General features: G+C 46.3%; 2 protein-coding genes across 2 annotated transcripts; both read left to right on the top strand.

The window, feature by feature from the left end:
• Positions 1-488: 488 nt before the first annotated feature.
• On the top strand, positions 489-3,357 carry PtA15_12A251 (uncharacterized protein; the record flags this gene model as incomplete). Its single annotated transcript, XM_053161841.1, has 8 exons — positions 489-573; positions 638-693; positions 761-849; positions 932-1,838; positions 1,919-2,078; positions 2,179-2,515; positions 2,584-2,910; positions 2,991-3,357. The coding sequence occupies 8 exons, from the start codon at positions 489-491 to the stop codon at positions 3,355-3,357; spliced, it is 2,328 nt and encodes a 775-aa protein (XP_053025818.1).
• A 4,168-nt stretch (positions 3,358-7,525) lies between these two features.
• PtA15_12A252 (uncharacterized protein) lies at positions 7,526-8,764 on the top strand (the record flags this gene model as incomplete). Its single annotated transcript, XM_053161842.1, has 1 exon — positions 7,526-8,764. The coding sequence occupies one exon, from the start codon at positions 7,526-7,528 to the stop codon at positions 8,762-8,764; it is 1,239 nt and encodes a 412-aa protein (XP_053025819.1).
• Between the last annotated feature and the right edge of the window lie 6,643 nt (positions 8,765-15,407).

A 15,407-nucleotide genomic window follows, 5' to 3' on the forward strand; every position in this document is an offset into this window, starting at 1 on the left:
AGAACATGTAGATTCATTACACATTCAAACGTAGAGAGGATCTGCAAGGTATTGGAGGTGCGGTGACGCCGACGGAAACAAGGCAGAACAAGGCTGCTCCCACCAAAACCTTGGATCTGGGCCTGGCTCACGCCAGAAAGGGGTTTTAGTATGCAAGGCCTTCTGTCCGGTTGGGGTCGCTTCGCGACCAGCCAAATGCTGCACGCCCGCACGCAGGCTGGAACTTGTGTTAAGGTCGATGGCAGATGGTTCATGGAGGTCGGAGGAGGTGTCTGCCAGCTGCGAATGATCCAGTTGTGATTCAGTGAAAACGCCTGTGCTCTCAGTCTCTGCTTGTCTGGACCGAAACGTTACCCCCGAGGTCCCCCCGAACGGGGGACATAGCCACCCCCGTCCCGCCCCCCGGGCCAGCTGTCGCAGCCCCGATTTGCGCGCCGGGGTGTATGCCATGTGGCTGGAGGCTCCCGCATCTTCCGATATCTTCGTGCATGTATGAATGTATGCAAGGCCGGCCAGAGATGAGTTTCAACGCAGATCAGCCGGTTCAAGACCAGCCAAAACGGCGCAGATATCGTAAGTTGTTCGGCTAAGCTGAACCCGGGCCGGGAACTCACTTCATGCCTTTCCATCGTTACAGGAATCCCTCGTAGTTGCGATCGATGCAGGATTAGTAAAGTGAAGTGTGTCCTTGAAGTAAGTCCAATATCTTTCTGTTTCAACTCACTGCTCAGCTTCGCTCATCTGCTCTTATCCTCTTCAGAATGACGGCTGTAATAATTGCGCCAGGCTTGGTGTGTCGTGCACGTTTGCCAACCCGGGGAGCCTCCAGGCGAGACCTCCAACAGTCAAGTATATACCCGTTTTTCCCCACGAAAAAAATAGGCACAGCATTGACCTAGCACTTATATATCATTTATCAAAACTTCTATAGAGATTTAGATCAGCTGACAGCTCGTATCAGATCTTTGGAGCGACTTCTCCACGCGGTGGACCCCACACTAGACCTCAACGACTTGCCGGATCCCAATAAGCTCGTGTCACAGTCCAGAGGCGCACTCAAACTTGCCGCTCAATCGCCCGCTGAATCATCATCTCACTCAGTAATTCGCTCTGCTCAAACTAGTGCACAACACCCGTATCAATCCCAGCTTTCGGCCGTTATTGCCGAGATTCACGGCGTGGAAGCTACCAACCCCCCTGTCACCCGCAATCATTGGACTCGGTCGGATAAGAGCCAGCCGATGTCCAAATGTATCGGTGTGACCATATCACCAGACCAGTATATCGGCCCCAACTCCGGCTTAAGCATAGTTGATCCAGCAGCATTTGGAATTCCCGTAACGCCTTCTTGGGGTGTTGGCGCGCTACATCCGGTTGATGAATACCTTCGCCTTCGCTATGAGGAATATGTTTCGAGTACGAGATGTTTCTACCCAGAGCCTGATTTGGAGCTTGATCTTCTCAAGATTTACTTTCAGCATTTCCACCCACTCGTCCCAATCGTACATCCGGCAACGTTTTATCATCTTCATAAATCTGGACTTGCGGAGACCGACCGTACTTTCAGATCTCTTTGTCTGATAATGTTTTCCATCGCCAGCAGATGGTCAATGGATCCTAGGCTTCAATTTGACTTGAGCGGCAGGCCACAGCCCTGCCGACAGTTTGCCGGCATGCCTTATGGTTACGCTGGTTATATAGGCCTGTTCCAACCTGGCTACGATCGCACTAGCCTTCTCCACTTGCAGGCTTTTGTACTGCTAACAATTGCCTCACTTGGTGCACTTCAACCTACGGCCACCTGGTTGTTGGCTGAGCAGGGTCTGCTACGTGCACAAGTAAGTAAAATCAATTGCGAACCTCTCGCATCTCTCAAAAAGGTGTGCTGTTGCTGATATTACCCTTTTTTCTTGGTCAGGAATGCGGTGCTCATCGTGAAGTGCACTATCTGTGGAACGCTGATCCTCTTCAGGACTATCTACGGCGTCAGGCTTTCTTCCAGCTGTACGAACTCAATCACAGAGTGAGCAATGCATTGAACAGGTCGCCTCTTTTACACCAGGATGACTTCGATCTTGGTCAGTGGTCCCTATTCTCAGTAATCCTCCAGGATTAGATTATTCTCTGGATGACATATTGATGGCCGATGTCAATTCGCTGACTGCTCTGACACTGTAGAGCCCGCTCATGTCGAGCGCGGTGATCTGCTAGGCATATTTGTGAATCCATATTCGACCATCAGTCCCGCAATTCACGATGCCTGTGTCGCATTTGATGGAGTAAGAGTATTGCTGTTGCAACTCGGTCATCTCCGGTCCATGCTACCCCTTCTACTCCAAATGCAAGCTAGTACGAAAGCTTCCAAGGGAGCTGGATCGATCAAATCCTTGAAAGGACTGGTCGACCAGCTGGATGTCAATGCTTGCAAATTGTTCGACAAAGTGCCTGCGATTTTCAAACGGCCCGATATCGAAAGCTCTGCGGAAATGTTGATGTTTTCGGTGACTGCCATGACGTGAGCTACCTTCCATCTTTTGAAATCACATTACACCGCTTACACTTTTTGCAATGTTCGGTTGAAAGTTGCTATCAAAGATTCCAGCTTTTGATACACCAAACATTATTTCATTACCAAGACGATCAACCAGACCGCAAGACGCTCAACATCAACCCGCACATCAATAGATGTGTCGAGTTTGCGATTTCGACAATCCAAGCAATCAACAAACTGCGACTTCGGAAGCTGTTAATGGCGGGGTTTTATTGGTTACCGACTGACCTTATTTCGACGGTCGTTGTATTAGCTTGTTCCATCAGGAAACAGAGAAAGTTGATTAGTCCTCATGAAAATCAAGTGAGACGTGACAACATTCTTTTGGCAATTGCGGTTTTGGACGATCTGGCTTCTGAGTAAGCACTTATATAATTATTTGCAGAGGATCTTCACATTAATCATGCTAATGCACATTTCACACTATTTAATATCTTAGAATTCACACAGCAGCAGCATATAGCAAAATGTCAAACATAATGTATAACTTACTAGACACCGAGAATCCCTCAGTTATAGACTCCCTCAAATCACCAGCTGAAGAGCACCAGGATGGGAATCAACGCTCCAGTCTATCCTCCCCCGTGGATTCTCCCACGGTATCAACCTTGGCCCCGATCAGCAGCTATTCTTATAGCACGAACCACATGACCACTGGCGAGAATGATTTGCGGGACTACGATAGGAAGAATTCGTGGGATCCACTGGAAATCTCCGCTGTCACGTACGACGCTGCGGCTTTAGATCATCCTTTCTACAATCCCCATCTTCCACCCCCTAACTGCGTTCCTACCTTCCTCGCCTGAAACCACTCAACCACAAGTACTGTACCGCAAAATCCTTTGCACTTTCCAGCTGAACTTGCGGTTATGTGCCCTGCAATAGCTTAACACCCAGCAAAATGATCTTACATGTTGCATTTCTGATCTTCCATTTCATACCACTGAAGTGTTGACCACTTCGACCTTTCCAGTCTTTCACCCTGATCTACAAATCTTGTCATATCCCGCAATCTTCACACAATTCCATATCCATCTGCAGCAATCCCCCTATTCACTAATGGTATGCATGTACTGGACTCCTGGAAGACTAACCCAGTCAATGGCGGACTTGCTTAGCTAAATCGTTGTTTTTCCCTTTCTTTCCGTTTGCTTGATTACTCCTTTTGTGTACGCTCGTTTCTGTATTCACTGGACTCGATTTCTTGACTGCATTTGCTGGAATCTCCGTTATGCTGTGAACTCCAAGAGCGACCGCATTGGTCTCAGCTTGGAATTGGAGCGTGCTGAACCTCACAGTCCTGCGTACTCGGGAGCAGGAGCAAGCAAAGGAGCTGTACAGTCCCTTGACAGATATATCTGAGCCCCCAAAAGCTCATTCCAGAAGCCCATCCAACAGACTTGAAGTCATGAGGATTGGACAATGGGTGTGTAAAATGAATGTAGAATAATGAATATTTACATATAACTAAAGAAATGGCCTCTGGGCCATAGGTTGAAGGGTTGAAGGTTCTGCTCATGACCATGTGGAGTAAGAGTGTGGTTAATACAAAAGCAGAGCATCAACACCGGCGTTACTTGCATACTGACACTGGCATTACTTGCATCAAAGATATTTGTACTGGGTTGTTTGGCCCCCAGAGGCCATTTCTTTAGTTATATGTAGTTTTTTTGGAATAGTATTAAAGATTTTCCAAAATCGTCATTTAATGAAAGAAAATTTACAATTTTTTTAATTCTCCAAATACTTTTTATTTTATGATATTCATTATTCTACAGTCATTTACTTGTCCATAGTCAAATCCTCACACCAGGAAAATAAAATAGTCAGTTGATGACAAGTGACATCACACCAGCTCCAGCCAGCTACCCACCATCTGCTGAGCATCACCTGAGCCACAGCCAAGGCTGAGAATCAGCTGAGCCAAGGCCAAGGCTGAGCATCAGCTGAGCCATGGCCAAGGCTGAGCATCAGCTGAGCCATGGCCAAGGCTGAGCATCAGCTGAGCCATGGCCAAGGCTGAGCATCAGCTGAGCCATGGCCAAGGCTGAGCATCAGCTGAGCCATGGCCAAGGCTGAGCATCAGCTGAGCCATGGCCAAGGCTGAGCATCAGCTGAGCCATGGCCAAGGCTGAGCATCAGCATAGCCATGGCCAAGGCTGAGCATCAGCTGAGCCATGGCCAAGGCTGAGCATCAGCTGTGCCAGGGCCAAAGATGATCATCAGGTGACCTGTGCCAAAGCTGAGCATCAGCTGGGCCAGGGCAAAAACTGAGCATCAGCTGAGCCAGGGTAAAAGCAGAGCATCAGCTGGGCCAGGGCCAAAGCTGAGCATCATCTGGTTTTGTCACATTGAGTGCTTTGATGATTGATCCCAACACCTGTCATGTGAGCCATAGATGTGCTGGTGGAGAGGAGCAGCACTGGAGCAGTGTTAGAGCTGAAAACAAAGCTGCATCATGTTGCTTGCCATCAAGTGAATACTTTTTTTTCCTGGTGTCATGACTTCAAGTCTGTTGGTTGGGCTTCTGGAATGAGCTTTTGGGGGTTCAGAGATACCTGTCAAGGGGCTGTACACGCAACACAACATAATTTTGGCTGGGATGGTTTTCAGAAGTGGGTTAAAAACGGAAAAGCAGGCCTCAAGAAAAACTTGTCGTCATAGGCTGGAAAAACAAGGTCCGGTGCCCTAATTGAAGGCAGGGGTCCTCACAGGGAGACCAGGGGGCAGGTTGTGAGTCACCTTAAAAAGGCCACGGGATCTGCACAAAACAGTCCGGCGGCGGTCACGTGTCGTTCCCGGGTCTCCAATCTCGGTGAGGAAGGAGAGGAGCCCGGGAGTGAGAGTGCCAGAAAGTGCTTGTCGGTGAGTATTATAAAGTCCTAAATGTGAACCCCCCTTCCGTTCGAGTGGGGCTTTGAGGGTTTCATTTTGAATACGAAATTCATTTTGCATAGACCCAAGCTCACATGAGCACACGAAAAAATTGCAGAAAACTCTTCATCTATCACCACCAGCCAAGAATACGATGGCCAACAACCAGGCGTCAGGCTCAAAGACTTCGAAACTCAAGACCAGGTCAGCAGTTTCCCTTCTCTTTCCCCCCAACCCAACCGATACTGAATACTTTGGTCGACCAGTTACAAACCATTTCGATCTTGGGAACCAATTCACACGAATGGAGAAGCCGCCATCTCAGCTGGTTCAAGACTCCTATTCTCGACCCTCGACCAACTGACAATCATCTCCGACCTCAAAACAGCTAAGAAACTCTGGACAATCGATGGCGTCAGCATCTCCTTTCCTATCATCTTACACCTACGACCTCCTCTGTTTGCCCTTACTAATCCAATCTGCTGGCCCTTATCTCAAAATTTATATCCCCATCGGCTTCTTGATCAACCAAAAAATTCAATCCATACGTCTTCACCATTTAACTTAAAGGACCTAGGATTCATCATCTGTTACCTCGCTCTGTTGTACTACTAGCTGTCCGACCGCCCAACCGACGACATTCCTCTTGATCGCCTACCGGTCTCTGTCAATCAGGATATACTCGGTCGAACTGAATGGCGATCCCGATTCACCTCTTCAAGTCGAACTTCTGCGGACGACTGCACGAGCCCATGAGGCGCCGATATCGGTGTCGACAAGTGATACCACGGGCCGTCTTTTTGCCACCGGAGATACGGCAGGTGTGGTCCGGGTGTGGGATGGACGTGCTGGTCATTGTACACACGTCTTCAAAGGTCACGGCGGTATTATCTCCGCCATTAGCTTCGACATCCATCTCGAATCCAGCCGGGCTAGACTCGCCGTCGGGGCTGGTGACTCTCGCATCAAACTCTGGGACCTGACCACTAAGGACCTTGTCGCAAATTTGGAAGACGGACACGTGTCGATCGTCCGTGGTCTCGGGATCACTCGCGATGGCCAGAGGTTGGTCTCCGGCAGTCGTGATAAAGTCTTGATCGTCTGGAATCTAGCCGAGTCCGCCCCAAACGGAACTCAGATTTTGAAGACGATACCGATCTATGAATCCATCGAGTCTATCGGCCTCATCTACCCCTCCGACGACCAAGAACCGCAGCAACCATCTAAAAAGAAATCCAAGAAATCATCAAAGGCTGCTCGTTCCGATTCACAGCTGAAAATCGATCATTCACCTCTTATCTATACGGCAGGAGAAAAAGGTCTCATTAGGCTTTGGAATCTCGAGTCTGGGGCTCAAGTGGATTCTGAGGAGAATCATCAAGATTTCCCCAACAAAGACCTCGTTCATGTTGGCATATCTGACACCAGGTGAGCCCTCCAAAGGCCTTCTCAGTCTTGATTGATCGCTTTAAATCTGACTCCTGTTCAAACAGATTTGATCCAGTGAGCAATACCCTTTTGGTCAATAAAACCGACCAAACCTTCAGTTTATTCACCTTGCCCAGTCTTGAATTAGTCCAACAAGTCGTTGGATCACACGACGAGATCATAGACATCTCACTTCTCAGATCAGACCCCTCCAATGACCAGCCCAGCCACCTGGCCGTGGCTACCAATTCCCCACTCGTTCGGATTCTTAGTCTAGGGGAGAATGAGAACGACTGCCGATTACTACCAGGCCATAGTGATATTGTGCTCTGTCTGGCGAAATCTAAGGATCAGAGTTGGTTTGTCAGTGGCTCGAAGGATAGATCGGCCCGGGTATGGAAGTGTTTCTCCAAAGTTGATCCAAGTAACTCCAAAACCGGAAGGAAGACAACGTGGAAGACTGTCGCTAGCTGTGAGGGACATGTTCAAAGCTTAGGCGCCCTGAGTGTTGCAGAATTTACGGATTCTAAGGGTCAACCGACGACACTACTGGCAACTGCTTCCCAGGACCGCACGGTGAAGCTATGGGATCTGTCGAGCACAGTTTCGGCGACTGCAGATGTCGAGGCTGAGACGGGGGACCAGCCTTTGAAACTGAAATCGCTATTGACGATGCAAATCCACGACAAAGATATTAACTCGATCGACTTTTCCGCCGACTGCTCACTATTGGGCTCCGGATCACAGGATAAGTTGGGCAAGTTATTCTCGGTTGATCATTCGGCCAAGATGGGCACATCCTTGAAGCTGTTGGCGATCCTCAAGGGACATGGGCGCGGGATCTGGTCGATCAAGTTCTCGAGACATGACCCCTATGTGATCACCGGGTCCGGAGACTGTACAATCAAGCTCTGGTCGACCGATCGGAAACCCTCGAAAGCGTCGGAGGCCGAGGAGAGAGCGGATGGCTTTGGGAGTTGTTTAAAGACTTTCGAGGGCCACTCGAACTCGATCCTTCGTCTAGATTTCATCAACTTCGGCCAACAGATCATCTCAGCCTCCTCGGACTGTTTACTGAAACTCTGGGACATCAAGACCCAAGTATGTGTGGCCACGTTGGGGGATGAAGATGAAGAAGAGGATGGGTTCGAGGGGCCGACGCGGAAGATGAAGGCGATCAGCGACAGCCATGAGGGCAAGATCTGGGCCTTGGATCTGGTCGATGAGGCGGGCACCCAGATGCTTTCGGCGGGCGCGGACTCGCGGCTGATCTATTGGCGAGACGTGACAGGAGAGATCGAGTCGAAGAAGATCGAGATGAAGGAGCGGGAGGCGGAGATCAACCAAGACCTGGAAAACTTCGTCCGGGTCAAAGACTTTGGCGCGGTGATCAGACTATTGCTCAAGCTCGACAAGCCCGCCCGACTCCTGCGACTGTTCACGGACCTCGAGCGGGCCGAGGGCGAGCCCGGCATGGACGAGTTCGGCACGCTCGACCGCGAGGGTTCGGTTACCGGCTCCCCAGACATCGATAACATCATCCAAAACCTCTCCTCCACCGAGCTCGTTAGGTTGCTCAAACATGTCAAGAGTTGGAACGCCGTCAATCGCTCGAGCTCGGTTGCACAGAAACTGCTCTTTTTGATCTTCAAATCCAACTCCTTCAGCCAACTGCTTACCCCCCCGTCCGCATCATCCGACCTCGATCCTATTCAGGATCCATCCGAGCCAGACCTGCCGCCAAACAATCCGCTCGCCAAAAAGAGTAAGACTCTTCCGCCTAATCATCTCCTCGAATTGAAAGATACCTTGAAAGTCCTTGCCGCTTATTCAGACCGTAACCTCACCAAAATCGATAAAACTGTCCAAGAATCGTTCTTGATCGAGTTTCTGCTCAACCAATTCAACTAATCATCTTCCTTCGTTCCTCTCTTCTTTTTTTATGCGTTTTCTTGTGAGATTGTCGTTGGTTTTTGCCTTCCCAAGGCAAGGGTTGTTTTTTTTCTGGTTCTTATTCATGCAATCATTTGTGTTACTCCTCATGCATAAGTTTTTGGCTCGATTTCATACTAAACAACAGAAGATGTTAGCCAGTTCAAGACTGGTCAGAAAAATCTCTCTCCACTGCATTGTGTATCATTTAAGCATGCATTTAGAAGAAAGTCCACGTGGGCTACAAGCTGCTACAAGCGCGTCTTATCAAGGCGGCACCACGATCACACGTCCGGCAAAGACAAAAAAGAGATCCTGGGTCCGTGAGGCTGTGTCATTCAAGCGTGTAATTGGAACAAAGTGCAGCTGATGAAACGTACAGCAAAGAAACAAGAGAACAGCAGAGATCCTTGCAGGACGCCGACAGACGCCGACGGTCCTGCAGGGGTTAACCCAAGCCCCTTGATCGGAGCCTCATTGGAGGTGTATCAAGACGTTGTGACTCCTTGAAAGTCCTCCGATCAAGGAGCTTGCACAAACTGCCCAGGGTAGGGCGAGCCGTGGTGTAGCACAACCGGAACAGACCGGAACCCGATGGAAAACTCCGGTCCGGAGTTTGAATCTTTCCTACGAGCCTTTTTGTTACGACTGTAACTTGTCACAAAGGATCGGACCTAGATCAGATCCTACATTACTCACGGTTGGTGAACAATAAGAACAGTGCTCCGGCTGACTGGTCTTCAAACCAACCCACTTTGTCTTGAAAAATAGGAACATTATGAACCACCCTCGCCTCTTCGGATTTTGCAGTATCTTTCTGGCCTGTAGTGCAATGCATGACTTTTTGCATAATTTTTCCAGTCAAGAAATCCCGGAACATCCTTATGATCATCCGCCCATCACCACGCTCCAGTTGGCCTTGCCAAATAAGGAAATCTTGAGGAAGGATTTTGAACCAAACCAAAGTTTACAGCGCAGTCCCCTACATGATCAGGGTGATCAAATCCAGGCCAACACCAGATTTGAAGAGCTCCAAAGTGCTGGCAAAGACCTTCAACTTTCTTTATCACATTATTTGCGGACCCATGAAACCTCTATTCCTCAGGACTTTGGACTTCAGTATCCAACACACCATCAGAAATCAGGCATTCCTTCTTCTGGCTCCTTGGAATGGGCTTCAACGGATCCTGACAAATCAAATTTGTATAATTTGGGAAGTCAGATTCAACAATTGGGTCCTAACCATGTGCTTGAAATACTCCCAATGAAAAGAAAACAAATTGCAGTCTGGGAAGAACATTCCTCTCAACACCACAATGAAGACCAAATATGTGATGGTTTGAATACAGTTGATCTAGACTTGAGACAAGTGTTAGCTCAAAAGAAGGTTAGACTTGTGGATGTGCCTTTGTCAATGTCTTCCTTGAAATATCGGACTGAGAAACACCATCAATTCAAGAATTTACTGGCTACCAGCTCATGGGAAAGACCTATTGAAACCTCATTGAAAGATACCATTCTTCCAACAAGAAAAGAAAGAATACTAGAATGTGGAACAAGCGGGAACTTGGCTCAACCAAGCAAACAAGATTCAAGCACAGTTCCTTTGAGCACTTCTTACAATGATAAACAGAACAAAAACCTGCTTTTCAAGAAAGCTGAATTTCATTTTTATCATGAACTTCTTGAGATTGAAGATGAAATGCCAGTTGTTCAAGAAAAACTTGCAAATCTATTTGAAAAAACAATAACAGGGCCCAAAAAAACCATCATGTTGAATTCTGAAACTGCACCCATGATTTTCAGGGAGACATGGTCAATTTATGTTAATGTCAATCAGGGAATACCCAACAAGGACAAAATCAGTCACAAAAATTCATCCAGGAAGTGGCTGCGTAAATGCTATTCAAATTTATGGGGTCTTCACAAACAATGGTTTAGTTTTTGGGCAGGAAAGACTGGAATTAATATTTTGGAAGATATGAAAGACAAAAAGGATCATCCCACAAGATTATTACATCTGTGCTTGATGCATGTTGAGCTGATTGATGCAATCATCAGTCCACCTAGAAACATCAAACGTGGGATCAAATGGGATCAAATATTGTTCAAAAATGCACTGGAATTGTTCAATGAATTCAAAACAAATTCACCAGGATTTGAACGGTTCCTCACTTCAATCTGTCACAAATCCTATGACATGATTCCTCCTATGATTTGGAAGTTCCTTGGCTTTTGGATCAGGAATTCAGTCAGAAAAGATATTGAAATACTTGCTTTCAGAGGGGAAACAAATTTATTCCTTGGTTTCAAAGCATTTTTCAATGATGTGATCAAGTTCTCCAGTAAAAACTTGAATGCAAGATTAATAAGTGCCATTCCATCTTGATAATTTATCTTTCTTGTATATTGATATTGCACATACTTGAAATTAATTGAAACAAAGCTTTAGCATCCTCCAACAACTTTTCCACCTCAACTCAATTACTCTGTGCTATAAAAAGCGTCTGTGCAGACCCCCCATCAATATTCAATTTATGTTTTGCTGCTTTCTTCTTCCACCCTCATTTCACTGAGGCCCATTTGGAGCTGATATAATTGTGTGTTATAATAATGTGGATTGTTGTGAAATCTGATCAAGTTTTGGTGGGCCTGATCAGATAGTGCAGCTCTCATCCATTTGCCACAGATGTACAACTGTATGATAGATCCTAGAATCAGGAGTGCATCATTTTACATTGCTTGTAGGTTCAGAACCATGAGAGTTGCTCATGAGTGGCCTATGTATGTTTTAAGGCCAGATACAGGACTTCAATTTGGCACCTGGGCAGCCCATTTGGCTCACAGGATGCTATGGTGGTGTGGTTTCAAAGTTTTACACCAGTCAAATGGGTCAAGACGGCCCTCAGCTTCCACACCCAAATCCAGTGCTTACTCCCAAGTCCCTCCTTCAGATGCTTACGTTTCACGCAAGAGGCACCTGCCTGCCAACTCAGAATGTGGACTGTCCATTTAGCAGATACTGCCTTTTGTTTCTAGTACTCATGTTGAGGATAGAAATAATTTACACATTTGTCTGCTGCGCCGCTGTTTGAGTGCGTGCATTGGGAGTAAATCTCCTCTAGGGCTATTAGGGATGTAAATCCTCAGCTAGCCCAAGTGCGGGAAAAAATTGAGAATAGCTTTTCCCAAAATTTTTGGCCATCTGGCCTGGTGAAGGGATATTTCTCAATTAGACTAGAAAAGATAATTTGTTGTATTAGAAATAGTTTGAGAGCAAAAAGCCCATATCTCAGGAAGAGAATTTTTATAATGTGAGCCTGAGCCTATTGCGCAAAAACCCAATTCTCCATTCTAAAAAGACAACAACACTATGGAGTCTACAACCTAATCTAATCATTTTTGTCCTTTCCACACCCGGTTTAGTTCTTTCAGGATCTCCTTGGTTTCTGCCAATTCCAAATCTGAGTAATGTCTGCTTGTAGCAAGATGATTTCCATCGCCCCACATCGCAGATTTCTTCCACCTTTTTCCCAAACGCGAAACGGAGTGATGCTCCCCCAACCCTAAAAGAATGGCCTAGGTATCCGTTGAAACCGCCGCGTCTTAACGTAGCTTGTATTTGCAAGACCATTGTCCCCCTTGTTAAATGTTGTCTTACGCCTTGTTTGTAATAACCAAAAAGCAAAGTCTTGAAACCTCCTGCTTCAATTAACCTCCTAGTTACCGCTTCAATCACCCCGGGAAAATTGGGGTCATGAGAGCTGTACAGGTTGCATGGTCCTGTATGCATGGCAGGTCATGCAGGTCCTGTCACATATACATGACAAGCTGCCCGGATCATGACATGCAGCTCACATCTCCAAAATGTCACATGCACAGTGATTGTGCAGAGGCTTTCACAGACCTGTCAGCTACAGCTCACATACATGAAAGCCAGTCCTGCAAATGATGCATGACACAGGGCGCGGGAATTTTTTATGTGACATGCAGGACTGTGCAACCTGTATGCCTGTCATGACCCCGGTTTACCCGGGGTGAATAGGGCATAACATGTTGCCGGTGCTCTGCAGTACTAAAGTCTGAGGAACACCAGGCACCAGGTGTGGCCGTCTTTGCATTTTGCAAGTTTAAATATGTGAATTGTTTCTTCCTGACCTCGCCATTCCTAAAATCTGTTGTAAGTAACAAGAACTGATCATCAAGTTCCCCTGTTTATTTTGCATTATGGAGCTCTGCTTGGTGCTAGGCCGGCGGCAGCGCTGGGAGGGGAAAAGGTGCTCTGGGAGCTGCCCTCACGGAAGGTCCGGATGAGTCGTAGGGGATTCGAGATGATAGCGTTGGGGAAGTGGTTTTGATTTGTTTCGCCAGGGGTTGGATCCTCGGCGGCGGTTGGTTTTGTTGGGAAAGGATTCTGGATGATGATTGGACTCTGGGACTCTGATTCTTGGGACTTGGAAAGATTCTTGAATTGATAACCCCTGACTTGGATCAGAACAGGTGCTATGGCCTCCTATCCTCCAAGTTCGCCGGGAACTTGGATTCCTGGAGGCCTGTCACAAGCATGTCATCATCTCCTCGCGCGCCGTGCGCGCGCACACACCAAAGACAACAGAAAAGAAGAAAGAAAACACAACACAAAAATGAAGCAGAAAACAGACAAATATGTGAGACATGATAAATGGAAGAGTGAGAGAAGAAAATAATCCAGAAATAAGAAACTTGACAGAGAGGCAAAGAGAGGGAAACAGAGCCAGAAGAAACAAAACAAGCAAATCAAATAAAAAATAAAAAATAAACCCACAGATAATCTGTGTTAGGACCAAGAAATGTGAAGATAAGTGAGTGAGAAGAGGGAGGAGTTGGAAGTAAAAATGAAGTGAGTGGGAAATGAGGAAGAAAGGGAATCTGAGAGAAACTGAGGGAATCTTGAGGGTTGAACCTTGAAGCTTGAGTCTTGCGCTTGAGGGTCTTGAGGGCTGATCTCAAAATTGAAGCTGACTACCGTTTTGGCCGCCACAGCGTATGTGACTTCTCCCATTCTGGCCATCCCCCAAAAAGCAACGATAGCGAGGTCTCCTATGGCCTTGTCTTCCTCTGATCCAGTTGACAAATTATTAATCAACCAAACTAAATGTTGCAACATAATTGCCGGTTTTGGCGGTCTTGCTGGTAGCCTTGCATCTGCCTTTGCCAATGTTTTTATAAGAAGTTCAATCCTTTTTTTAGACACCAAAGGGAAATGTTCTCCGTGGAGAGTGTGCCAAGCTTTCAGTCCGCATAAATACTTCTTGATTGTCTTTGCGTTTATTTTTTTGTTTATTGTTATCATGCAAATCTCTTCCTTCCCAGAAACAAAATCCCTTGGGATCATCCGAGGTTATTGGTAGTGCATATTCCGTATTTCCTGATTGAATCTGAAAAATAGTGAATTTCTTCACCGCACTGTTATAGCCGGTCACTGTGTTTAGTTTCCAGCCATTCAGGATCCGTTTATTGATGGGGATGAGGGTTCTGATATACAAGCCGTATTTCAAGAAATGGCTGATTTTTGATTCCCATCCTTCAACATCTGTTATTATTGACATGATTTAAAGTCAAGTAGGGGTAAAAAAGAAGAGATGCAAAAAAGGAAAATTGAAAATAAAAAACACGCTATTTGAGATGAAATAAAAAGTACATTGATGTTTATACTTTGGTTGGTTACTATTTATTGGGTGGTAAGGAAAACATCAAGCGTGATCCATCCATGGTGACAAATCTACAGGCACTTTGAAACAGACCCTGTCCTTTCCTTGATGAGTATCCTTTATGCCCCTCAACAGGGCATCAGCCACGTTGTCCTTGGATTTAACTTGTCTTGCTGTAATATCTAATTGTTCCTCTAAAAGGAATGCTTGTATCTTCTTCCACTCTTCGTTGACAGCAATGTCTTTTGATTTCCTGTTTTCAATACATGCTAAAGTTGTATTGTTGTCTGTCCAAACTATCAAATTCAACCCTTTCTGTATGTGATCCATATGTTTCAACATCAGAAGTCCTATTTGTATTGCCACCGTTTCTAACCAAGAGATATTGAGGTGTTTTTTCAATGGGTCTGATTTGTTTTTTAGTTTGATTTGCGCCGAGAGTCGGCCTATCTTCACTTCAATCCCAAAACTGGTGGAAGTGTCGCCCACCCACTCAATATTTGTAGGGATGGTTGTTGGGACGAGTTGTGTTTGTTTGAATTCCTGCAAGGTTTCCAATCAGAATTCCAGATCTTCCATCACTTCCACGGGAGAGACCCTCTTTGCGTAGATATGTTTCCACTCGACCATCCATCTGTAAATACTTTTAAGGTAGCATTTTAGTTGTGGTAGCATGTACAAAACATGATTGAGTTGACCCGCAATGACTTTGACCTCATTAAACAAGAATAACCTTACTTCTACCAAGAAAGGTTTAATTTGCGAGATCCTCTTAGCCAGTTTGTCTTCAGGTAGCCTCACTGTTTTTTCCACTCCATTCCACACAAAACCGATGAATTTCTGTTCATCTGACAAATTGCAGCATTTTTTCTTGTTTGTTTTCACACCTAGACATGTAGAGTATTTGACAATTTGATCCATGGTTGTCTTTG

The sequence above is a fragment of the Puccinia triticina genome, chromosome 12A (assembly GCF_026914185.1).
Source record: "Puccinia triticina chromosome 12A, complete sequence".
In the NCBI taxonomy this organism is placed as follows: Eukaryota; Fungi; Basidiomycota; class Pucciniomycetes; order Pucciniales; family Pucciniaceae; genus Puccinia; species Puccinia triticina.